A 26,761-nucleotide genomic window follows, 5' to 3' on the forward strand; every position below is an offset into this window, starting at 1 on the left:
AAACTGTGAAATAGCTTTCTTTTGCGATATTTGGAGGATTTCAATAACTGAATTCTATTAGATGAGGTTCAAATATAATGGATCATATGTTGAATTACACTCTGATAAGTTATATTATAATGAAGTATTAGGGAACAAATTATGCACACATAGTACAGCAAGGGAGGTTTTAGATATAATGTGCCAGGGCACCGGGGTGGCTCAGTTGGTTGAGCATCCAACACTTGGTTTTGGCTCAGGTCATAATCTCATGGTTTGTGGGCTTGAGCCCCACGTTGGGCTCTGTGCTGACAGTGCAGAGCCTGCTTGGGATTCTCTTTCTCCCTCACTCTCTGCCTCTCCTCTGTGCTCGCTCTCTCTCAAAATAAATAAATAAACATTAAAAAAAAAAAAAAGAAAGAATTTGCTGACTGCTCTGGGGAGAGGTTTATGATAGGCAAGAGGAAGTGTATTATAATTTAATGGATTAGTTAGTTGATAAATATTTAATTGATTTAATTATTACATTTAATGTATTACAGATATATTGAAGAAATGCTGGGAATAAAAGATAGAGACTGGCTTAATTTTAACATTTTTCCTTAAAATATGTTGCTGATGTCACTCTAGCTGTCATTTTAGTTCCTTCCTTCCTCAAATATTTTAGGAATAAGTAGTCAAACTTACTGATTTTGGATATCACCTCCATTTGCCTTTTCAGCCTGCCCATGGTGGTGTCAGTGACTGGTGTGGCCTAGAGGTCTAGGAGCAGAAGGGAGGCTTGAGGCGCCAGGAGGGAGAGAGTCTGACTCATCAACTGCAGGCTCTCTGCAGACTTGGAATAACCGAACGTCATCTTTCCTGAATGTTTGGCTGAAACAGTGGGGCTGCTTGCTGAGAACCAGGGTATCTGTCTTCCCTTATGTACTTGAACGTTCTTTATGCTCTGTGTCCTTGGAGGGTAGAAGATGTCTGTGAAGAGCCCACCCAGCTGCTGCCCTTGGCTGCACTTGGGTGGACATGCCTCCTGCCTGGCCGCTAGCTTGTCTGGCAGCAGCGAGCAAAGTTCTTAGCCTGTGTTTCCTGTGAAGGTCCCTTCATGCCTGTTCAGTGCGATCCAGCCTTATTGTTCCTCTCTTCCCTGCTGCTTTCAGTGGGCAGGGTTCAGCTGAGTCTCAGTTTCCTAACCCTCCAATTGGAGCTGCAGGGGCTGAAGACTTACACATGACCCGGGTGAGCCCCTGCTTAGCTAGTTTTTTCCTGTCTATGGAAGCAAAAGCCAAGGGAAGGTGGCTTCTAACTTGGAGAGGATGCAACAGTCACCTGACCCCACTGCCTGCCACCTGCCTAAGCGACAGAAGGTAGAACCCATCTGTTTGTTCCAATGTGACTGGATCACAAAAAAACAATTAGCAGGTGGGAAATTTGTTTTTCGGGACATACACATAAACCTGCCATTATAGGGAAGATTCTGGTGCTAATTTAGATGCAAATGGAATTGCCCAAGTAGAGCTGATTACAGAAAGGTCAGAATGTCTATATGCTCAATTTCACTCCTACGCTACGCATTAAGTTAATGTGCTGCCGCGATCGTGGGCACGATGGCTGGGCTTGGTTCTGGCCTTCGCTTTTGAGAGAGTTTTGAATTACAGAAGCGGGATGTGACACATGGTGTCAACTCCTCTCTTCCTTCCCACTCCCTTTTTTAAAGGAAAACAAGTCCTATTTTGTCCTTTTCTGAGAGGCTTGAGATATTAATTTTAAAAATGCGTGTCTGGGGCTCATGACTAAGATAGAAAGGAGTAGATTGACTGTAAATTCAGTTGCTTCCTGGTCAGAGAACTAATCTGGACTTTGCATGCACTTCTTCCAGACTCTGAACATGCTGGGTTGGAGCCTGGGGTGTAGGACTGGTGAGGAGCCTGAGTGGCTGAGGGGGAGGCAGAAAGGCCCGTGGGCTGGTGTGGTTATTGCAGTGCTACTGTATCACTTTTCAGATGTTTCTGACTCTAATGCACAGAATTTATCTTAGGCATTTGTGTATGTTTGTCTATATTTTTTACTGAGTATGTAACAAGGCACATACATAAATATATTACATTACATATAGTTTGAACAAAATAGGCACCCAAAAGTTTCACAAAGTAGTTCCTACCAAGTGCAATGTACTCTAGTATTTTCTGTTTCAGTCTGGTCTAAACCATGAGTGAACCGATACACTGATTTCACTATCCACTTTTGGATTTCAGACTCTAGTTTAAAAACACCAGTTTGAGGGACTGGTGAAGGCATTGGGCGTGAAGGGGACCCAGGTGAGAGCTACTGGAGGGGGGAGAAGGTGGGTGAAGAAAGGGATTGATTTCAAAGGGTAGACCAAACTGCTCTTGACAGAAATGAAGTCAAGTCCCTGAGTCAGGGCTCAGGTTCCATTCTAGAACTGGGGCTGAAAAGTGAAGCACAGAAGGGTGCCTCAGCAGATGCATTCTTTAGGTTCATGGTTGCATTTATCTTGTCAAGGATAATTATTTGTTTGTGGGAAGGAGTTTTCCTTAGGTTATTGCTGTCCTGATGCCTTAATTTTTTAAAATTTGTTTTTCTAAATAATTTTTTTAATGTTTATTTATTTATGAGACAGAGACAGAACATGAGCAGGGGAGGGGCAGAGAGAGAGAGAGAGGAAGACACAGAATGCAAAGCAGGCTCCAGGCTCTGAGCTGTCAGCACAGAGCCCAACACGGGGCTTAAATTCATGAACCGTGAGATCATGACCTGAGCCAAAGCTGGATGCTTAACCGACTGAGACACCCAGGCGCCCCTATGGTTCTGCCTTTAGTAAGAATTAACATTCCTAAGCTTTAGTATCCTTAAATTTTATTACTGTATATTATATGGTAGTAAGGTAGAACCTCATTTACTATTTCTACTAGTATTTGTACCCAGATTTGTAGCTACCTGCAATTCCTTACAGAACAAGAGAAATAAATACTGACAGTCATCTCATCGGTAAGACAAAAGGTCTTACGTACATCAAGAGCTGATTGTCCTTTGTAATTGGACCATGAAGAGGATACTACTGTCCTGTTCTACTAATATGTCCTCTTTGGGGGCATCAGCAGCCGCTTTGGTTTTGCATTCTGCAAAAGGCAGAGCTGCCTTCCCCTGGGGGTTCATCGTTAGCTTTCAAGTGATCACACTTAGGCTCTGGTCTCATCCTCGTTAAGGAGGTTGCCTATTTGGGGGATTAGAGAAAGATTCTGAAAAGTAAGATAATGGGGCAGGAAAAGATTTTCTGGGATAAAAGTCTTCTGAGGGCTCTGTGAATATGGAGGAGGGAAGAGACAGAGAAGGGAACCAGATTTTCTTGGCTTGGGTATTAGTTTAAGGTGAGTGTGACCTCGTTTATAAAGAGGTTACAACTTGATGCTTAATAGAATTGGGTTTTTAATATTTATACCATGTTATGTAAATGCTGCCCCTCCAAGTGTTTTCTTAAATCCTCTTAGCTTATAAATGACAGCTTTGATTGCTAAGAAAAGAAAAAAAAATAATAAAATCTTTCATTTATCCAGCCTAAGAGTAGTAAACAATAGATGCTTAATGCCCTGCTTTCATGTGAGCCCCCAAAGACTGAGACTTCTGTTCTAAAGGGTTTATTGCTGTGCTTTTGAGCTTATTAAGGTCATGTGTAACTTAAGGGGGGAAAAGCTGATGGTGCATTATTGGTGCAAAGGCAGCTCCTGGAATTGTGCAGGACATGTCAGCTCAGCAGTGCTCAGTAAGGAAGGCTGAAAATACAGTATTGCAGAAATTGCATGCATGCATGGCCCGTTTGAAATGTCTGGTTGTGTGTTTTTCTAGTGATCCAGATCATTAGGGAATTAGACTTCTGCCCAAGTGAGTTTGAATTAAGTTTCTGCTAACGGACCCCGAGATTGTGGCAGTGGAATGGGGGTGAGCTAATGGAGCTCCACGTTCGGTGGTGGTATGAATCATTCCCCCATAAGTATACTTGGTGACATCAGTTATTTCATAGGTTTTTATTAAAAATGTCCCCATTCTCTGGGGCCCTCAGAACACATTCAGAGAAGAGGGAAGAATTAAAAATTAAGCTCAACTCTGGCAAATGTAAATCACTAGGACCTTGGGGGCTGTTGTTTATTCAGGAAATGTTATATTCAGTACCTTCTATGTGCCCAACTCTGTACATTGCACTGGAGTAATAAAAAAGACATAGCATGTGTTCCAGGACAGCGTTAAGAGTGCTATGAGCTTGGGACTGGAGAACACCAAAAAAACGCAAGGATAGAAGCAGTTTATTTCAGGACCAGGGACAGCCCATGAGAAGCACTCTTCTCAAGGTAATTTATTTGCCGAGTGGTTGAGGCTCGCCTGTTTGTTTTGTTATATTTGGGCCACAGAGAGCCCTTTCAAGTTGGTCAGGTGACACAGTGGTGTGTGGAATGTTTTGAGGGCTCAGAGCACTGGCGCTGAGCTGGAGGGGGACGGTGTTTGCACTCTGTTGCACGCTGAGCTCATGCCACTCAGGGTTCTGCTGGGCCACTTGTCAACAGATCCTGAGAGGGTGAGTTCAAGTGTACTGTATAGGCATGCCTTGCTTGGAATGAGGAAAATAGACAAAACTGATTTGGCTTTATCTTATCCACTTGGACTCCTCTGTCTGGAATATAACTAAGGACCAAGAAAATATATAAAAACAGTTTAAGCCTTTATGTACAGATGCATCCACATGGGGCCTATCTATACTCAGATATCAGATTTGCTGATCTGGTTTCTAAACTGATTTTGAAGACAGAACATTACAAGGAGAAGAGTGTGTTATAAAAGGAATGACCAACAACAATATCGTAAAGTGACAGTTAATACTTTGGAAGAAAGGAAGAAAGAAATGAAAAACTGGAAAAGAGAAAGATGTAACCACTCAAAAAGCATCCCCATCTGTTTAGCGTCAGGTGCATTAGACTCATGGCAGGGGAGATTGCTGAGATTTCTAGGGGATAGAGCTGGAATCTGAAGTTTGGAACTGTTTCCCTCGTGATTTCCATGCATCCCAGTTTGGGTATATCTATTCTACAGTCAGTCAGACAATTGATGACCCCTGTTCATCAAGAGATGTTGTACTTTGCTTTTTAGGAAGACAAAGAAATCTATCCGAGTTCTTAAAATATTCCCTATCAAAATGCTTAAAATTAAAATTTGAATGCTTTAAGCACCAAATCCTCAGCACTTTGAAAAACTTGACTCTTGAGAGTTTTATATTCCCTGAAAGACAGACATTCTACTGCTTGGGATAATCACACCACGTAGAAAATACTAATTTGTATTATAAAAAAACAGTCGGTTACTTTATAAGTGGTAAACTCTTATAGCACTTTATAAATAACACTTTACGTATATTATTCAGTTATAAAAATTTGACTTGCAACTTTCCAGGAACATACCTGAAAATCTGCATTATTTTGTATATGTACCTCTTACATATATACATACATACACACACCCATCTTCCTGGACAGAAAATGTGTTCTTATGGTTCTAGCTCCTGGTACATAGCAAGTCTAATAAATATTTATTGGATGACTAATGATGAAACAGTTATATTGAGCTTTCTAATTAATCCTTTATTGACCATGTAGATACTTTACATTATCTCCCCCCCCCCTTTGTGGTTACACACTAAAATCTTTATGGTATTTGAACTGCATTTGATGATTAGAGTTGTCAGAACACTTGAATTGCTTTTTATGTCCTTGCTTTTCCCTTACTGAATTAAAGGGCGGAAGCAGCATGTGGTATTGTGGGATGTGAATAGGTTATAGGCTTCAGATGAAGCTCTGAAGCATGTTCTTGTGGTTGGCATGTCCTTGCCTTGATGGGGTCACTACGGTGAGGCCAGGGGCCTTTGGGGAAGCATGTATCACAGCATCGAGAGGATGCTCGCCTGTGCTCACTCTGTCGTTGGTCCCAGGTGACTGTGGAGGAGGTCATGACCACAACTGCATATCTGGACCTTTTCCTGCGTAGTATCTCCGAGCCAGCATTACTCGAGATCTTCCTCCGTTTTATCCTGTTGCACCAGCATGAGAATGTCCACATCCTAGATACTCTCACAAGCCGAATCAACACCCCATTTCGGGTAAGGTGAACCCCAGAGGAAGGGACTTTATAACTCAGAACAAATTTCAGGAGAGTTTGTTTTGGGGATTAATGATGAATATTTTTTCTCTAATCCCCCCTCCCCTGCTGTTTCTTGTAGCTATTATTATTATGACACCATTATGGATTTCATTGACCAGGTTTTAGGTCCGTCCTGTCTAGAACACAGACTAGGAATTACTACCTGGTGCAAAAAATTACTTAAGTGCTCTGATGAAATGATGAAAGCTTACTCTCAAAAGGGTACAATGATTTTATAATTCACCTGTAGGTATGTATCTTCCCTATTTGGCTGTTTACCTTTCCTTTTTGGAAATTAGAGATCAAAAGAATTCTTGGTTTTGAATGAACTTCTTAGAAAACTGTATTATCATACTCTCAGCACTACTGAAAATGGAACCAAGGAGAATGTTTGCCCCAAAGCCAAGAGACAAGCCCAAAGGAGCTGAGGCATGGGGCTAAACACTCTAGTTGGGGAGGTGGCCAGGGTACCTGCAATTTTCTGTTAGCCCTGTCTTGTAAATAACCAATGTCATATTTGAAAATAACTTGGGAAAATAAATGCCAAGCAGGAGATCGTGTGTGTGTGTGTGTGTGTGTGTGTGTGTGTGTGTGTGTGTTGGGGAGTTGTAGGGGCACGTTTATGTGGATCTTTAAAAGTTGGAAATAAGAGCACAGGCATTTTGTAGGAGGGTCATTCTGCATTATGGCATCATTCTAGACATAAGCTTTCTTAAATGTTTATTTATTTTTGAGACAGAGAGAGACAGAGCATGAGCAGGAAAGGGGCAGAGAGAGAGGGAGACACAGAACGTGAAGCAGGCTCCAGGCTCTGAGCTGTCAGCACAGAGCCCGACACGGGGCTCGAACTCACGAACTGTGAGATCATGACCTGAGCCGAAGTCGGACACTTAACTGACTAAGCCACCCAGGCGCCCCTAGACATAGGCTTTCTAATCAAATCCTGTAGGAGAACTAAAAGCCTTAACACACATTCTCTTGGGAAGCAGCATGTTTTTATCAAAGCTGCTAAAAAAAGAGGCCATTTTATTTTGTAATTCTGATTTATTTTCCATCTGTGGGGAGTAGAGCTATCCTTCCAATATCTGAAATAGAATGTGTGTTTTTTGCTTCCCAGCTCTGTGTGGTGTCCCTGGCATTGTTTAGAACTCTCATCGGTTTACATTGTGAAGATGTGATGTTACAGCTAGTTCTAAGGTGAGTTGCCCTCTTTTGTTCTCTTTAAAGAAAAACTCAATATGTACTATTGCTATTATATTTTTCTTTGGGTCATATAAGCGATGTAGGAGCCATGCTTCTAAGGGAAAAAATGATCAGGAATATCAATCTAATTTCTGTATCATTTCCCAAGGTTAATTTTAGTTTTCCTATTAAGAGTATTTACAGGGCTAAATACATTGTATTATAAATATGTTCCTGGAAATAACAGATAGGATGTTGGGAAATTTTCAGACTATGAAGGCTTTCCTGTTCTGCGGCTGAATGTCTTTCTCCTGAAGTACACTTTTAGAGGCCCGTGTTACTGGAAACAACTTTTCCAAATATGAAATGCTATTGATATATAATTTTTATGACTCTTGCTTTCCTAATGTTACACCTACAGCGTGCTCTCTCTGACCCATAAGTATGTTTCAATTCAATTCAGTAAATATTTAATGAGTACTTTCCATGTACAGTTCAGAAGAGAGTAGGGCATGGGGTAGATGGATTGAAAAGGACTTATAAACAAGGTGGAGCAGGTAGGACCTTCGGAGGGACAGGTGAGAAAGGTTTGGGGAATTGGCTAGTATTTGAAGACAGGTGTCAGGAGTCAAAGTGAACTGCTGTTAGGATGCTATTAATGTGGTCATTTGGCAGGGGACTCAGGAACACCTAATCCCGCCTTGGCCCAACTCTGCCTCTCCTGTGGGGGTCCCCAAGGGAAGCATCTGCTTTGTGAAGGGAGAGAGGGGGAGGTGGCTAGGCTTTGTGCTCCCACACTCCCCTCTCGGGGTATGGAAACAAAAAGGAACAAGTCAACCAGGGTCGTCTGGCACGCCTTCCTGCCTCCTCCTTCCTTTGATTCCTTTGAGGACGTTCTGACCCTTTGTGTGACCTCCTCCTTGGGAATAGCAGGAGAAGAAGCCTAGGACAGGGGAAGAGGAGGAGACTTGGACCACCTCTGGTCACCAGTGGGGTTTTGATACAACGTGAGTAGAATTACGAGAAGAGGACATTCCAAGTGGCTGCGTTAGCATTTCCATCGTGGTAGCTGTGGACAAGTAAGGGGGTGGTGAAGTGGTCGGGGAGCAAGAGGAGAGGCTTCACCCAGGAACAGGTTAGAAATGCAGATTCTTGGTCTTTTCCCAGATGTGCTGACTCAGGGGGTGGGTGGGGCCTGGCAAGCTGTGTTCTAACTAACTCTCCAGGGGATTCTGATGCATGGCTGATTTTGAGAACCAGTGGTCACTGGTTTATCTGCAAATGGGAGGGATAAAAAAACCAAAACCAAAACCAGGCTGGAAGAGGTGGATGGTGGCAGGCATCATGGTGGAGGCCTCACAGGGTTATCATTTCGTGGGGAAGTAGATCACTTATTAATTTTCTTACTTTTAAAAAGAGTTTTTGGACTTTCTAGAGGTTTAGATTAGGTCATCAGTCACTAATCTTAAGGCACTGGCAAAGAACAAATCTAATCACGAAGAGAGAGCCTGGGTAGTCTGGCTAGAATATTTTGAGTAGAACATCCCATCCTAAAAGGATTGCTTCAGCCTCCGTTAGGTGTCTGCTGACGTGACAGATGCATTAGCAAGGCCTGAACGGAATCCCTCAGAGCAACTTGTTAAAGCCTTTCTTACTGCCCCAAACCACACTTTGCTTCCCACCACGGTAAAACCTGATTATATTTAAGTGTCAAATTCCTAAAGGCTGCTTCGCTCGGGGCATGAAATGCAGCTGTCTTTTTCAGCCTCCCTGGAAGCCTGGCCCTGCTGGGGATGTGCAGAGCCTTTCCCCTCCAAGCCACCTCATCACATGTGGCCCAGCTGGGGACAACTCCTCCATCACCTTTTGTCTACGGGGGATGCGGTGCGGTGCTCGTTGTGCTAAACTCTGCCCTCAGAGATCATGTTAGCTCCTTTTGAGACCCAGTCATGTGCCACGTGAAGGGGGAGAAATTGGCTCATGGTTGAGATATTTCCATATCCAAGTCAGGGCTAATCGTTTCCCAGCAAAGTGCCTGAAAGGCACACGTCGAAGATTCTGAATAGGGTGATGGAAGCCAAATCCCACGTAACTACCTGGTCTTAGGCTCTCTGAGCCCAAGCATTTTCCTTGTTTCTTTAATAAGGATGATGGCGATAATACAATAATGATAGTTGCCCTTTATGTAATACCTTCTTTTTCTTTTTTTTAAGAGAGAGAGAGTGTGAGAGGGGCAGTGGGGGGTTGGGGGAGGGAGAGGGAGAGAGAGGGAGAGAAGGAGAGAGGGAAGCCCCCAAGTGGGCTTCATGCTCAGTGTGGAGCTTGGACGTGGGCTTGATCTTATGACCCTGGGACCATGACCTGAGTGAAAATCAAGAGTCAGGTGCTCAGTGGACTGAGCCACCCAGGCGCTCCAATTTATTTCGAATTCTACCTCATTGCCTGGGGGAATCCATGAGCGAATGGAGAATATACACGGAAGTCAGGTACGCAGCAGACTCGTGGGAACCCTCAGCTTCCTGGTCTCTGCCCTCTGAACTTCCAGGTCCCCCCCCCCATTTTAAATTATATTTAATTGTCATAACATACACAGAACATAATATCTGCCATCGTAACCATACAGTTCAATGAATGGTATTAAACGCATTCACATTGTGGTGCAGCCATTGCTGCCATCCATCTCCAGAAATGTTTCCACCTTGCAACAGGAACACTGTGTCCCGCTAAACACTAATTCACCATGTCTCCCTCCTCCGGCCTCAGGAAGCCCCTCTCCTACTTTCTGACTCTCTGAATTTGACTACTCTCTAGATACGTCCCTTAAGTGGAATCATACCCTTTTTTTGGTGCCTGAACTTTTTCACTTTTCATTTTGTCTTCATGTTGTTGCGTGTGTCAGGATTTCCTTCCTTTTTAGGACTGAATAATATCCCATTGTTTATATATACCACATTGTGTTTCTCCGTATGTCTGGTGATGGACATTTTGGGTTGCTTCCGCTTTTTGGCTGTTGTGAATAATGCTTCTAGGAGTATAGGAGTACAGATACCTCTCTTCAACACCCTGCTTTCAATTCTTGTGGGTGATATACCCAGAAGTGGGATGGCTGGATCACATGGTAACTCTATTTTAAGTTTTTTACTGTTTTGCATAATAGCTGCACCATTTTACATGCCCACCAACAGTGCACGAGGGCTCCAGTTTCTCCACATCCTTGCCAACACCTGTTATTTCCTGTTAAAGAAATGGTGTTTTTGTGATCATGCAAAAATGACAGATTTCAAGAACCAATCAGAACTCTTAGAAGTAAAAGCTGTAATTATTGCAGTGAAAAATCAGGGGTTTGGGTAAATAGCATGTGGGACACAGATTAAGAGAGAAAGAGAGAATTAGTGAACTAGGAGATAGAATGGAAGAAGTTACTACATTTGCAGCAGAAAGAGGTAAAGAGATTAAAATTATGAAAACAAGGCTGTAAATGATGGTGGTTAAATTGATAAAGTGTAACAGATCCCATTAGAAGGAGAGTGAACTGCTGACTTGACCTATTCTATTTTTGGAATTTCTAGCTCATACTCAGATGTTTGGGAGAATCAAGTGTGGGGCTATCTGAAAAGTGTTTTGAAACGCTGTAACATACTACACAAATTGAAGGGAGGAGAATTTCCTGGAAAATACATCCTAAACTAATGAAAACGTTGTCTTTTCTGATTTAGAATCTGTACAAAAGCAAAGACAATGCAAAATCCTTATTCTTCTAGTCATTTAAACTTTATCTTCAAGGACATAAAACACAGATTTATAATCTGTCCTTTTTGTTATTGCCACTATAGTGGTTCGAACGCACATGATAAACGTGTGGGGCTGAGAGGCAGTAGAGCAGTCGAGATTATGTGAGTCCACCGAATTGAACTTATTTGTTATGTGATAAATAATAACTATATGTCCATTTTTGTTGCAATCCAAATACTACTAAATACTGATATTGCAAAGTGATAATCCATTCATAAGTGATATATTTCTTACAGTTAGCATAATAATCAGGAGCCGTAACTTGAAATAAGGTACCCCCAAAAGAGAGGCTATTTTAGTGAGCAGAAAACCAAGGAGAAACTGTCCACCTGCATGGATGTGACATAGAATAGGCCAGAGGCAGGCAGGAAATGCTGATAAGCAGTGAGGTGACAGATCACCCCCATATTCCTGGCACTTGCCAGTGTAGGCAAAATTTAATTGCTTACTACCCTGAATGCCGTTTCTGAATATTCTGGTTGGGGCATTTTTTCCGGAAGTGCTGGTCCATCGTCAGGTTCTTGAATTGCGTTGCCTGTTGTGTTCAGTCAGAGGATGTTTTGCTCGGAGAGGAAAGTGCGTTGCTGTGTGTCCACTTCAGAAACATTTCCATCCTGCATGGGAGCTAGGTGTCTGGAGGAGAGCAGGGGGAAAAAAAAGGCAAGCCAGCCTAGGGGAAGATGGCTAGGAAAAGTACAGTCAGAATGTCTTTGGAAAACAATCTTTTTGAAATTTACTGATGTTGCTTTGTAGATTTTTGCCTCTCGGTGCGTTATTGAGGTTCTTGTCATCTCATAGAAACACGTTACCTACTTCATTGTACTGCTTTGTTTCGCTCGTGTTGTCAGTGCAGCAATAGGCAATGTGTGCGCTTTGTTATTGATTGGCTGTCACTGAACTGTTTCAGATGCAACGATGCTTCACTTCAATGAGCGAGAGCCAGGGAGAGGGACAGTGGGCCAAGGGGTGCGAAGGGTTGGGGAAATAATGAAAAAAAGAGAGGACAATATGGAGGATATCATTTTTTCCCCCTGCTGTGTCGTAGGACGGCTTTGAGTAATCTGGATCTCTAAAATCAGATATTTCTTAGTTTCTGGTTATTTTTACTGCTTTTGAATTTAAATAAAAGCCTCCAGACAACGTATGTGTAGTATAAATGAAAAGATGGTTTGAGGACAAATTCTGGAGTGATTTCTCTCTTATCGACAGCCACTTCATTTTGATATTTGACATTTGGACAGCTTCTGACATTCATTCTGTTCCTAATCTTTCCCTGTAAGGGATGGGAAGACAGAGGGTCAACGCGTGGTTTTCCCACTCTTCCCTCTGGGATGATCCTTCATTTCAGAGGTGCTGTGGAAGCACTGTGAATACGAGGGAGGGGTTATTTATGTGAACTCACTCCCCATTTCCAATTTTTTTTTTAACTTTCTTTATTTTGAGAGCGCACAGCGGGGAGGGGCAGAGAGAGAGGGAGAGAGAGAGAGAATCCCAAGCAGGCTCTGGGCTGTCAGCACAGAGCCCAAAGCAGAGCTCAGACTCATGTCCTGCGAGATCATGACCTGAGCTGAAATTGGAAGTCAGACACTTCACTGACTGAGCCACCCAGGCACCCCGCCCCCACCCTTTTTCAATTTGATAAAGTCTCTGCTTCAGCCTATAGGGAATCTCTGTTTATTTGATTTACTCAGAAGAAAATTCTTAGTTTCTGCTGAAAATATGTGTTTGCAAAGTTGCAAATTCCCAATTACTCTTTATTCTAATATAATTTCCAGCCACCCACTGGTGATATTTGATAAATAGCTTTATTAGGTTTGATCCACTGTTCCATTTCTAAAAAAATGCTTCAAACAAAGAGCAGAAATCTATGTATATCAACTTAAATCATGAAATATGCTTGGTTGGAGCTGTAAGCAGTCATCAAGTTCCTGCAGTATATAAAAGCATTGAAGCAGTTTCTTTCTTAAATAATTAATGATCAAAATAAGGAGATAATAAATCCTATGTGATATGAGTTTCCCTAGGCCTCACCAGCCAGTGAGATGAGAACAGTCCATCTCAACAACCACATGATATGTCTCCCTGGGTCTTCTGGCCTTCACCTGTCAACTAAGACCTTGGCCTTAGGGAGGGGTCTTAACCCATGGTCACAAGCAAGTGTGTCCACCACCACAGTTGCCACAGCAGTGCCTGGTGAGGCCCCTTTGGTTGGTGCTGTCTCCCTCTGCCCCTGCCTTGTCCCCACCTGAGAGTGCAGAGGTGCTGAGGTGCTGGCCCAGCACTGCCTTCCCTTGTGCCCTCAGGGCCAGAGCTGTGCCCTGTGTAGACAAGTGGGAGAAAGCCTCTCTCCTCTGCATCATTGTCTGTCACCAAAGCATCGCTGCTCACAGAGATCCTTGTGAAAAGACCTCCTTCATTTTGCTACCTACAGCTTCTTTTTTAAAATGTTTGTTTATTTTTGAGAGAGACAGAGAGACACAGAGAGAGAGAGAGACAGAGGAAATATGAAGCAGGCTCCAGGCTCTGAGCTGTCGGCACAGAGCCTGACGCAGGGCTCGAACTCACAAACTGTGAGATGATGACCTGAGCCGAAGTCAGAAGCTTAACTGACTGAGCCACCCTGGTGCCTCAACCTATAACTTCTGTTTCTTCTCCGCTAGTGCTCGGATCAAGACCCCAGAGCTGGGCCAAGGATTAGAACAGACCTGTCACCTTGCCCATATTGTCCTCCTCTCTTTCCTTTTTGTTTTTATGACCTTTGATATTCATACACTCGAATTTATGAAAGTCGATGCCACCACATCAGACCTGCGGGGAATGTCTGGATCTCGGTGATTCCAAGTTTAGGCTTCAGGAGTGTGTGGATTATATGCCCGTGGGTGTGGGGGAGAAGAGACTAGGAGCCTCTGGCAGAGTACTTGAAGAATGGTGTGGTGGTTCTTTTGGGAATGGGAGGGCGAAGTGGCAAACTTGTTTCACACTGTGAAAGTTATTAAGATTGTTCATGTAAAGCACCACAAAAAGAATTCAGTCTTTTTTCCTCCTTGACTCAGGCTCTTGCCCTTGGTCAGTCATTAATGTAAAGGTACCTTCCTCACTTGGATCAACAGGAAGTGGGAGACACAGCTTAGTTGTTCTCAGGCCTCCAGACACACCCTGAAAGTTGTACTTCTATCTTTTTCACTGAATCCTTCATCATAGCTTGTTTTCTTCTGTACTGCCTCTTTCTCAAAAGCAAAAAACAGAAACAAAAACATTCTGGTTTATTGAAGATCATGGCTCAGGTCTTCGGGAATTGGCCCCTGTGTAACAGTGACACTTGGCTCTGGAATGCTCCATCCCGTTTTTTTCCGTCTTTGTTTAAAGGAACAGTATTGTCCCCCCCCCCCCCCCCCCATTAAGAGTGTCAGCCATTTAAACAAACTTTATTCCACCTGTGAAGCCCACGGATGTGCTCCCAGAGTGTCAGAACTGATTGCCCAGATTTTCTTATCTCTAGGTTCATAGTGATACTCAGGTATTTTTGATCACCCACGGAAAGCATTTTGTGTGCAGTGGGGCCTAGTGTTCCTTGGTGAGGCCTTGGCCACTGTGAAGTTGTGATTTATAATAAGAAATACATATTTGGTCTCTGTCCTGTGTCTGGCACAGACCTCCTAAAACCCTTGGAATTTCCTACATGCTGAGAGGAACAAAGATGTGTTTGTTATGTTGATAAGGCCACTCCAGGACCCAAATCTGGGGATGGAGGCTGGTTGCCAGGAGACCCAACCATGTGATTAGAGGGTTACTTACAACTCTTGGTCCTACTCCCCTGACCTCCCGGGTTAAATCAGTCACCAACAGCCAGTGACTTAATCAACCGTGTCTCTGTAATAGAGCCTCCATAAAAATCCAAAAGGACCGGGTTCAGAAACCTTCCAGGTTGTTGAACACACAGAGATGTGGGGAGAACAATACCCTCGGAGAGAGCATGGAAGGTCTGCGCCCTTCCCCCACACCCTGCCCTATGCATCTCCACCATCCGACTGTTCCCCAGTTATATCCTTTTGTAATAAACTGGTGATCCAGGAAGTAAAATGTTGTTCTGAGTTCGGTGAGCCACTGCAGCGTATTATTTGATATCCAAGGAGGTTGTTGGAACCTCCCATTTATAGCAGGTCGGTCAGAAGCACAGGTGATAACCTTGGCCTGCGATGGTCATCTGAAGTGTGTGTACGCGGGCGACAGTCATGTAGGACCGAACCCTTCACCTGTGGACGCTATCTCCAGGTAGATACGGTCAGAATTGAGTTGAATTGAAGGACACCCTGCTGGTGCCTAGAGCCTTGCTGGCTTGTTGGTGTTGGGGCACCCCTTCTCCCTGTCCCCAGCTCCCATGTTGGAACTGGTGACCAGAACACCTTTCGCCGCCATATTTCCTCAGGGTCAACCACGAGAGTACGAGAGGGGGTTTGCACTGTGGAGTGGGTCTTTGCCTTTTTGTGCAGCTGCGGTCATTCAGCATCCACTATGAGCCAAAGTTTCTGGGACTATGAAACCACACTGTGAAAGAAGTCCCCTGCTCTGGTAGCACGTTGTACTGAGTGTCCGAGTGTTCTGAGACGCTGAAATAATTGTGAGTCTAGGTACCCGTGCTTTAGGAGAGGGCGGTGAGTGTAGTGGAGGGTGGGAGTAGCTCTGTCTTGGAGCAGGAAGCCCCGGAAGCCTTCCCAGAGAGGGTGACACTGAAGCTGGACCTTGCAGGATGACAAGACATCGGTGAGGCAGGGAACGGGGAGCACATTCCTAGTGAGGGTTACCGTGGGTGCAGACATGGAGGCAGAGCGATAGCAGACCCGGTGAGAGAGGAGGCGGTTCGTGAAGGTTGCAGCGTGAGGGCCCTCTGCAAAAGGGTGGTTCTGCCAGAAGAAGGAAGCCCTCCGCAGGTTTTAGGCAAGCGAGTGAGCCCCGGGGCTGGTAGGATGGCTGGCTCGAGAGTGGGGAGAGGATGCATCATGCGTCCACCTCGGGCCGTGACGAGTCCCGATGGGAGTGGATGTGGCAGACACTGAATGCAGCCGTGTTGTCGTTACAGGTATCTGATCCCTTGCAACCACATGATGCTGAGTCAGAGGTGGGCCGTGAAGGAGAGAGACTGTTACTCTGTTTCTGCGGCCAAGCTGCTCGCCCTGACCCCCGTCTGCTGCTCCAGCGGGATCACCCTGACTCTTGGGAACCAGGAGAGGGACTATATTCTCTGGTCAAAGTGTACGCATAATAGTTCAGGTAAAAGGAACTCGCCTAGTGAATAATCTTTAAACAAAAAGGATGCCAGATGCCATTCCTCCTCTGGATATGTGTCTCTTTGGGTAGACAGGGAATAATGCAGTGAGCCCCATTTCATTTATGAATGACTCGGGGAGGGTCTTTTCTGCTTCGTCTTATAAAAATTTTTTAAATGTTTATTTATTTTAGAGAGAGAGACAGACAGAGCTGGGGAGGGGCAGAGAGAGAGAGAGACACAGAATCCGAAGCAGGCTCCATGCTCCGAGATGTCAGCACAGAGCCCGATGTGGGGCTTGAACTCACGAACCACGAGGTCATGACCTGAGCCGAAGTTGGATGCTTAACCGACTGAGCCACCCAGGCACCACCCACCAGACCTTTATTTTGACCAGGCTTTAGTGGCATCCTCAGAGTACATATATGAAAATATGTGCCACCATGTCTTTTTAAACAAAATGGGGGTAGAGATGTGGAGATGGTTGTAGCTAAGATAGAATTAGTCCTTATTCTAATTTCTAAGATGACCCTTTGTGCGTGCTTGCCTGCCAATAATATATCATCATAAAGCTTGAAATTTGTGATGTGGCAACAATATCTGATTCATTTCATTGACCTACTTAGGTTTTTTGTTTTTTGGGTTTTTTTTTGAGTTTATTTATTTATTTTGATAAAGAGAATATTCACTCAGGTGGGGGAGGGGCAGAGAGAGAGAGAGAGAGAGAGAGAGAGAGAGAGAATCCCAAGCAGGGTCCATGCTGACAGCACGGGGTGGGAGCCGAGGAGTGCGGAGAAAAGCTTGATCCCAGGAATCATGAGATCATCACCTCAGCCAAAATCAAGAGTCGGAGAGTCAGATGCTTCACTGACTGAGCCACCCAGGTAACTCCGAGGGTTTTATTTGTTTTTAAATAGGGGCGCCTGGGTGGCTCAGTCGGTTAAGCGTCCGACTTCGGCTCAGGTCATGATCTCGCGGTCCGTGAGTTCGAGCCCCGCGTCGGGCTCTGGGCTGATGGCTCAGAGCCTGGAGCCTGCTTCCGATTCTGTGTCTCCCTCTCTCTCTGCCCCTCCCCCGTTCATACTCTGTCTCTCTCTGTCTCAAAAATAAATAAAAACGTTAAAAAAAAATTAAAAAAAAATAAATACTCTGGTTTTGTTTTGTTGTTGTTGTTGTTGTTTGTTTGTTTTAATAGGAGTTATAGTACTTGTGCTATTTGCCAGTTACAGTTGATCTTGTACAAGTAAAATTTATTTATTTATTGAGAGACACGGAGTGTGCAAGCAGCAGGGAGGGGCAGAGGGAGAGAGACTCGTAAGCAGGCTCCACCCTCAGCGTAGAGCCCCACGTGGGGCTCCATCCCAGGACCGTGGGATCATGACCTGAGCTGAAATCAAGAGTCAATGCTCAGTTGACTGTGAGTCACCCAGGCCCTGCACAGGTAAAATTTAAATGGTCACCTATATCACCCTTGGCCCTCTGGCAGGCAGCTGAAACAAGGGGACATTTGTTCATCTTCGGTGGTCAGAAGTCTATTTCAGTTCAGGAACGTTCTGCCTTTCCTGTGACCGCTAGGAAAGAGTCCAACCCTGGTACTGACCCCAGTATTTCCAGTGTGTATTCTGATATCCCCCCAAACAATATCATCCTGTCTATCCAGGCACCATCTTGTTAGATAAAGTATATTTTCTCTAAGAGCTGGGCTACTTGACCAGGAAAATATCAGGGTGTTTGGTGTAGATGTAATTGTTACAAATTAAGGTGGTTGTATTCTTGGTCTTTAAATAAAGATACAGTGATCATGGAAATTAATAATTTACTTGGCAGTACAAGTTATTTTAAATGTATTTTCCTATTAGGTAAACTAGTCCAGATATCTTCTATTTTCCTACCAATAGTCATTTTTTAGAACATATTTGACAACTGATGTCTTTTTTTATTTACTAAGAAAGTTGTTTCAAGAATGATTCTGGGGCTGACCTTGCTGCATAATTCGAAATTTAAATTAGACAAGTGATTGTCGAATGCCTACAACTTGCCACATTCTTTCCCTGTATTCACATTTAATCCTTTGAAGAAAGTAGTATTTCCATTTTACACAGGAAGAAACATACTCAGAGGAGTTGACTTGTTCAAGGCTACACAGCTGATGGGTCCTCTGATTCCAAATTCCACATTCTTTCCACTCTCCCACTCTGGGATTGCCTTACAGTGGAGTGCCCTAATGGATGAACAGTGGCGTAGGTGGGTGGGTAGACAGGTAATGCAATTCATAATTCTGGTCTGGCCTGGCAGAGATTTAGATAATGAAGAGACAGGAAGCTTGCAAAGGTGTGGCATCGAACAAAGTGTGAACGGGGGTTGACGTGAGACAGCCTGTGCTTGAGTTGTGCTCCGCCCCTGAGTAGTTGGGTGATCTTTTGTCTCTGAGCCTCAGTTTCTTTGCCTGTAAATGGAGAAAATGATATCTGCCATATAGGGCTGTTGGGAGGGGTAGTGTTGAAAAAGCACCTGCCATGTAAGTTCTCCATTTAAGAAATGGTAGAGTTCATCGGGCTCTGTGCTGACACCTTGGAGCCTGGAGCCTGCTTCAGATTCTGCGTCTCCCTGTCTCTCTGCCCCTCCTCTGCTCATGCTCTCTCTGTCTCTCAAAAATAAATAAACATTAAAAAAAAAAAGAAAAAGAAGAAAAGAAATGGTAGAGTTCTGGGGCACCTGGGTGGCTCAGTCGGTTAAGCATCAGATTCTTGATTTTGGCTCAGGTCATGATCTCACGGTTTGTGGGACTGAGGCCCGCATCAGGCTCTGCACTGACAGTGTGGAGCCTTCTTCTCTCTCTCCCTCTCTCTACCCCTCCTCTGCTCTCTCTCTCTCAAAATAAATAAAATAAACTTAAAAAAAAAAAAGAAGTGGTGGAGTTCTAGGTCTCCTCTATAATTCTATAACTTCTATGAAGACAGACATTCTGTTCTTCTTAAAATCTAACCATTTTTTTACTCAGAAGTTACTAGAACTAAAGTAGCTGGCGGGACAAAATCTTAGCAGCCAAATGAGTCACATCTGTGTCCACTACCTTTGTCTCCCCACCTGTTGTACGTGTAAGCAGGGGGCTCGTTCTGACTCGTTTCTGCCTCCCGTGGCAGGGGCCGTGGAGCAGCCAGTGCCCCAGGTGTCGTCTCCGTCGGCCTGCATCGTGGAGTACGGCAAAGCCCTGGACATCAGCTACCTGCAGTACCTGTGGGAGGCCCACACCAACATCCTCCGCTGCATGAGGGACTGCCGAGTCTGGTCCGCCCTGTACGACGGAGACTCCCCTGACCCGGAGACGTTTGTCCAGAGTCTGACGGAGGACAGCGCCGTCGGCTCCCCCTATCCTGTGTTCAGGCTCCCGCAGCAACTCCCCAGGAAGACGGGCTCTCCGCTGCCTCCAAGAAAGGAGAAGAGCCACACGGAGCTGGAGTGGGACGACAGCTATGACACCGGCATCTCCTCAGGGGCGGACGTGGGCTCCCCCGGGCCTTACGATGATCTGGAGAATTCGGGCCCGCCGGCACCAGTCGACCCCCCCAGACACATCCAGGAGATGAAGAAGAACGCCATCCTGCTCTTCAAAGGGTCCTACATCGAAGAGTCCGACTTCCAGGATGATGTGATGGTGTACCGGCTGTGTGCCGAGAAGGACTCTGAGGACACTAGGAAGGTACAGGCGGAAACCGCGAGGCCCGCAAGCCAAGCCCAGACTGAGGTTCAGAGTCCCGCCCTGAACAACGGCCCCCTGCCCAGCCCTCCGTCAGGCACAGATTCAGAGGAGGAACTCGGTAGGGACAATTCAGACCTGTTCCCAAATGCGTCCAAGGGACCGAAACAAGAAGAGGAGGCGGCAACAGCCCCGCAACCGAGCGCGGAGTTAGCGCCTCCCATCTCCGAGGCTGAACACGATTCAAAGCCGATGGTCATTAACCCAGGGGGTGAAGATTTCATCGCCCAGTATGACCAAATCATTAAAGAACTAGATTCGGGCCCCGAGGGCTTGACAGAAGAGAATTTCCCCTCGCCTGGTGTCTTGCATCTCAAGGGAGAGCAAGAGGGGAAGGAAGGAGAGAGCAAAGGAGAAAAGGAGGACGAAGAGGAGGAGGCCGGGGAGAAGGCCCTGGAAGAGGAGGACGACTTTGATGCTTTTATAGCAGACACTCCCACCATCGACGCCGCGCCGTCCCCGTTTGGGGTGAGAGATGAGACTGCCTTTGCCAGTCAGCCTCCCTTGAGGACTCAGAGCACCCCGTTCACAGGTGATGATCTTCGCTCGCTTTCTGATTTCTGCTTTTGTAAGTACTTGGACGTATTGTAACGAGGAAGTACGGTAGGTGGAGGCAAGGAGCATTGCCACTTTACCTAACAGGGGGGAGAGTGGATTTGTGAAGAGCACAGAGAGGTGGTTTCATGTTACCTTGTCATTCTAGGGGTCTTTTTTGGACCCCAGCCAATCAGAGGATGCATTTCACAGCTGGGTAACTGCTTCCCTTGATATGTGTGTGATAAAATAATAGGACTGATGAAACCACACAAAAAATCCAGTCTCAGTATTTGATAGCCTCATTTCCCTTAGTCTACTAATTTTTCTCCATGGCATGTGTTTTTGTATAGAAAAAAGGTACGGTTTCCCCCACTAGAATCATAGGCTCCGCGAAGGCACAGGTGTTGGATTTTCTCTGCTCTTTCCCAGCACCTGAACAGAGAACAGAGCACAGGGCAGGTGCTCAGAATAGCTGCTGAATAAAGACAGCTGTATACACATGTCAGAGACCATTGGAGCTAGGTATGCCTTTGCCCCGGAGCTCATTTCAGGTAATTGCAAAATCTTTACCCAAAAATAAGTAGAGTGGACCCCCATAAACCTGTAACTCTGCCAACGAATGGGTGTGTTCCAGTATACATCCCTAACAACAGGTAGGAACCAGGTAAGAGCCCAAGGGATAGGTTAGGATATCAGACATGTGGATTGGGGTGAGGAGTTATGATAGAAAACATCATTAAATATTAGCCAGTAATATCTGAATCTGCAAATTGGGGTGCGGGGGGAACTGGCACAGGGGGCTCATCAAACTCAGGGAAGGCTGGTGTGGGACCCCTGAGCAGTGTCTAGGTAACCGGGAGAGATTCCCCCCCCTTTAGGGGCTGACACCGCAGAGGGTCAGACAGCGACGTTGGAGTCAGGCCTGTGGGGGGATTCCTGGCTGTAGCATGTCCAGCTCTGAGGTCCTAAACCCTCCCCTTTCTCCTGTGAGGACTGAATGGGAACCCCGGGGCGTGTGTGTTGTTATCACTCTTACAGGCAGCCCCCGGCAACCTTGGCTGAGGCTTGCCTTTCTCTGGCAGGCGGGGAGCAGCTTGGTGGGACCGGCCCACCGTGCTCCACCTCCTTGGATCACCCAAAATAGATGAGATCACATTATCTTCCGGCCCAGTCTGGTAGGCTTCCTGTGATTTCAAGTGGCTCTTCCAGCCTCCTCCTGTATTTATTCATCTATTTACTGAGGCCTGAAGATTTATTTAAAGAGGGAGAGAGCTTTTAATTCCACAATTAAAAGGCTTGAGGTTCTAGTGGAGATAACATTTCAGTGTGAATGGGTTTTAATTAAAATTCAATCAGTCAGTCCATCAGAAGAAGGATTAGATAATCTCAGTTTGCCCAGGTGATAAGGGGAGGGGGCTGGGGGTAGGGTGGGGAGCAGGAGGGCCCTGGCTGCCTGAAGGGGGGCAGAAGTAACCTAGCACACACCCGAATTTTGCCTGGGGCCTGCCCCATTTACTCTGGCCCAGCTGGAAATCCCCACTTTGCAGAGCTCTTGGGGGTGTGAGGGCCACCCAGGGCTAATGAGGGTTGCTCTTTAGAACAGAATGCTGGCTTTCTTGTGAAAGAGCTTCGTCCCTGGGAAATATGTAAATTGTGGAAACAAAGTATAGCTTAGGGCAAGAAGAAAAAGGGAATACAACACTTTATCAAATAACATCAGTGTTTTGCATAGGATACACCTGAGAACCAACAAAATGTTGTGAGTTTTTTTTATACATATAGGTAATTTTAACCAAAACTTTGCTTTTTCCCTCCTTTGAAATTTGTACACAGCTTCAGGAAACATCTTTTCTCTTTCCATGTATATAAACTTTGTAGTTTCCAAACTCCTGAGTGTGTTGTGTAGCAGTAAGCGTAACTTCTGTCTCTCCGTGGAATCCTGATTTCCACCAAAATGAATTTGCTTCTCAGGACGATCAAAGCATTCCATTTCATTTATCTAATTAACTCTATTTGTGCATTCAGCAGTCTTGTATTGATCTTCTAATATTTGGCAGGTTCTGTGCCAGATACTAGGACAGAAAACTGAAGGGATTCACAGATTTTCAGAGGAGAGATCAAGAAAGAATTGTACTCAGTGAGAAAAGCATTATTTTCTTAAGTTTATTTGTTTATTTTGAGAGAGAAAGAGACTCACAGAGTTGGGGGGGAGGGGTAGAGAGAGAGGGAGAGAGAATCCCAAGCAGGCTCCATGCTGTCAGCGTAGGGCCCGATGTGGGGCTTGATCCCACGACCCTGGGATCATGACTTGAGCCAAAATTAAGACTCAGACACTTAACCAACTGAGTCACCCAGGCGCTCCAAAGAAATGCATTATTAGTGATTGTGTGTCACACGTCTTAGGGGAGCCCAGTGGCGGGGGGAGTGGGAAAGACTTCACAGAAGAGGGGTACAAACAGCGGATAGAAGCTCTCAGGTAAAAGTGGCTCAGAATGATCATCTGGAGAAGAGGAAACAACAGGCAGAAGACAAAGGAGCCTGACAGCGCAGGCACAGGTGTGACAGAGCGTGGATCCTGTGAGACAGTGAAGTGTCTGAGAGCGGAAGCCAGAAAGCTTGGTTGGTGCCACCTTATGGGGAGGGGGTCTTTGGGCCAAGCTGAGGAACAGGGACCTTGCGCTGCTGGCACTGAAGAAACCCTGGAAGCGTTTGAGTTGGCAAGTGATGTGACTGGGTCTGTGTTCGAAAGGCCAGCCTAGAGTAATAGGGAGAGAGAGAGCAGGTGGGAGCCTGCTGTCACTGTGGCAGAATTCAGAATGCACTCATGCTCTGAGTTCTGTTCCTCGGAACATCTCACAGTCTGTATTCACACGTATGTGCCAAGATGTATTTACAAGGATGTCTGTTGAGGTGTTGTTTATAATAGAAAAAGACTGGAAACAACCCAAATGTCCACTAGTAGGAGACTGTTTTACGAATGTAGTACCCATGGTGACTGAATAGCTTGCAGCCTTGTGCTGAATGAGACCGCTCTGTATGTGCTGCTACGGGACAGTCTCTAGGGTAGAGTGTTCGATGGAAAAGCAAGGTGCAGGATAGGGTGTGGAAGATGTCATCATTTGATCAAAAAAAAAAAAAAAAGAACCAGGATACACACACACACACACACACACACACACACGTGTGCGCGGGCAGAGGCAAGGCAGTGTGTTGGTGAAAAGAAGCAGCACTGGAAACAGATGGGCTGGATTACAGTTGTGACTTTTCATGTATTGGCCATGTACACTTAGCGTTCTGCCTCATCGTTCAATGGGGATAATCAACTTCGTAGGCTCCTGTAGAATATTTAAGTAAGCTGATACATGAAAAGTGTGGAACACTTAGAACACTGCCTGGCACGTAGTGATTAGTAAATGTTTTAAATAATAATTCAATTATTCTATTATATATGTATTATTATATTCTATATATAATATATAGAATATATATAGAATATATACATTCTCTATATATTCTATATATATATTCTCTCTCCATATATATCTATATATATAATCTATATATCTATATATATATAGAATATATATATAGAATATATATAGAATATATATTCTGTATATATTCTCTCTCTATATATATATTTATATATATCTATATATCTATATATATTCTCTATATATATTCTATATATAGAATATATATAGAATTCTATATATAGAGAATATATATATATATTGTATTATATATGTATATATATATTTCTGGAAGAACACGTTCTAATCTGTTAACAGGGGTTGCCTCCAGGGATGAAGGCTATTCTTTATTTTATAGTTCTGTACTGTTTGAAGAAAACTAAAAAAAAAAAAAAAAAAAATCATTTAAATCTCTACTAAAATAGAAAGACCATTGCTGGAGTCAAGACAAGCAACCATGGGATTCAGACCTCAGGCAGAGCTGGCAGAGAGGTGGCAGTGAAGGCCCACATTCAGGAGGTATTTCCAGCATGGGACCAGCAGAGCCAAGGCACGGAATTGATGGCCGCTCCATTCTTGGAGTTAGAGAAAAGAGGAGGAGCGGGTGGGTAGGTGGGGGCAGGGGAAGAGGGCACATGAGAGGGGAGAGACGTGAATGACACGTTGTCTTGTTATTCTGAGAAATTAGTATTTGCTGGGTGGGGAGTTTGCCTGTCCTAGAAGAAGAGAGGAAGAAGAAACACACTGCCCACCCCACCCCGCACACACACCTGTGGCTTTCTAAATTGTAGCTGAGTTTTTTCTGATTTTCAGCTGCTTAAGAGTTTCCCCTAGCAACTGTTTGTTGCCAAGCAGTTTTTTTTTTAAGTGCTGGAAATCAACTAAGAGTAAAAGAGGAATTTGAATGGGTTTCATGGATGTTTCTTATTGCACATGCCTAAGAAGTTGTAATTAATGTCATTAGTGGATTATGACAGTTGCTGGTCTTGACCTAACGTTCTGTCATTCAGAAAAGAGATGGTGATGCCACTCGCTCTCCACAGGGGGCTGGTCTGTTTCCCTCCCCTGTAGTAGCGGTAGACTATACCTGCTCTGCCCTGGGCACCTGCAAGGTCGGCACATCTCATGTGCATTGGATGGCTACACGGGCAAAGTACAGTCTCGGGCCATGGGAGGGCAGGGTTGGACTCTCATTAAGGACATGTGTTTGTTTATAGGGGATTCTATCTACCTCAAGGGACTGAATTCACCTGTCTTGGCTTCCTCTGGAGGAAAATAGATGCTGAGCCAGGGACTGCAGGGCAGTGGGGGAGGGGGCGGGAGGGGAAGAAAGGGAAGACCTGGCCGGGAGTCAGGGAGGATGAGGGCAGTAGCCTTCACCTTGTACCTCTACCTGAAAAGCTTGAATTGGGTTGTGATGCCTTCAGAAGAGTTACTAGTGACGTTTCCAGGGTTTTTGATGAAGCCTCTTTAAGGTGCTTTCAAAGTGGGATTCTCATCCAGTTTCTGAATGTGTTTGGCACACTCCCAGTTGTGTTTTGTGAGCAGGGCCTCTGCGAAGGCTCTCTACTCAGAGAGTTCATTGAACGCCTGTGTTGTGGAAAGTGAGGAGCTCTGTCCATCCCAGAGATGGGGAAGTTGAGGCTCATCTAAATACATGAGGGGGTAGTACCTTTCTGTTTGAGGCCCCAGTAGAAACATCCTCTGCAACCCCAGCGACAGGAATATTGCCATCATCCAGGGGTAAAGGGTTTAGGTTTGGTGTTCCCAATTCTCACAGATGGCTTCTCTTTTCTTGCAAAGGGTTTTACTGTCTTACACCACCAAGGCTTCTGAATTAAGCATCTTGTGGTAAAGTATGTTTTTGTTAAACTCGTATTAATGTTGGTGAAATCTTCGTAAGGCACGTGTATTCATCAAGGGTGATGTGCTTTTGTTATAAAGATGCCGTGGTTTAGAGGCATCATCAATAGCTCCACTGGGGGAAATGCAGAATTCTCATTCATTTTGCTTAATGGACCGCTTTTATGGTAAAAATGGAAAATGTCTTCAAGTAATTTTATTAATGCCAGATTAATTTTTTTGATTTTCCCTGTCTTCAATGAATTCCCACATAAAGCACATTAATTTTCTCACGATCCAAATTAGTCAAAGCCTCTTTTTGCCTAATTATTTATGAACTACTTTTGCAGTCATATAGATTTTCTTTCTTGAGGAACCTATGACGCCTCAAACTATACCTCCCCAAATTGAGTCTCTCTTCTCCCTCCCTCCCCTCCTCCACCGGAAGATTAAAGTATTGTTACCCAGGTGCCCAATGCCATTAAAATTACAGCCCAGGCCTCATTCACCCCTGGTTTTTCTCTTCTTCCGATTCTTCCACATGGTGATATTTCACAAGATGGGATCTTTCTCTGGGTGCTTCTTGTGGATAGACAATCCCTGTTCACATGTTGCTACTTGGCAAACATAGTTTGTGTGTGTTTGCTATTCTTTACTAGCACAAAGGTTTTTTTGTTACTAAAACTTTTGCTGGTTTTTGATGTTTGTGTGAAGCCCTACAGTATGCGTCTTCATGAGGTG

At 44.7% G+C, this 26,761-nt stretch overlaps 1 protein-coding gene across 1 annotated transcript in view; it reads left to right on the top strand.

The window, feature by feature from the left end:
* Positions 1-26,761, top strand: part of FHIP1A (FHF complex subunit HOOK interacting protein 1A) — a 245,077-nt gene that overhangs the window by 208,143 nt on the left and 10,173 nt on the right. Inside the window, exons 7-10 of the mRNA XM_049632271.1 lie at positions 5,966-6,133; positions 7,292-7,371; positions 16,226-16,416; positions 19,555-20,700. Coding sequence (XP_049488228.1) covers positions 5,966-6,133; positions 7,292-7,371; positions 16,226-16,416; positions 19,555-20,700 — 1,585 coding nt within the window. The remainder of the gene's footprint in view (positions 1-5,965; positions 6,134-7,291; positions 7,372-16,225; positions 16,417-19,554; positions 20,701-26,761) is intronic.

This window comes from Panthera uncia, chromosome B1 (genome assembly GCF_023721935.1).
Source record: "Panthera uncia isolate 11264 chromosome B1, Puncia_PCG_1.0, whole genome shotgun sequence".
In the NCBI taxonomy this organism is placed as follows: domain Eukaryota; kingdom Metazoa; phylum Chordata; class Mammalia; order Carnivora; family Felidae; genus Panthera; species Panthera uncia.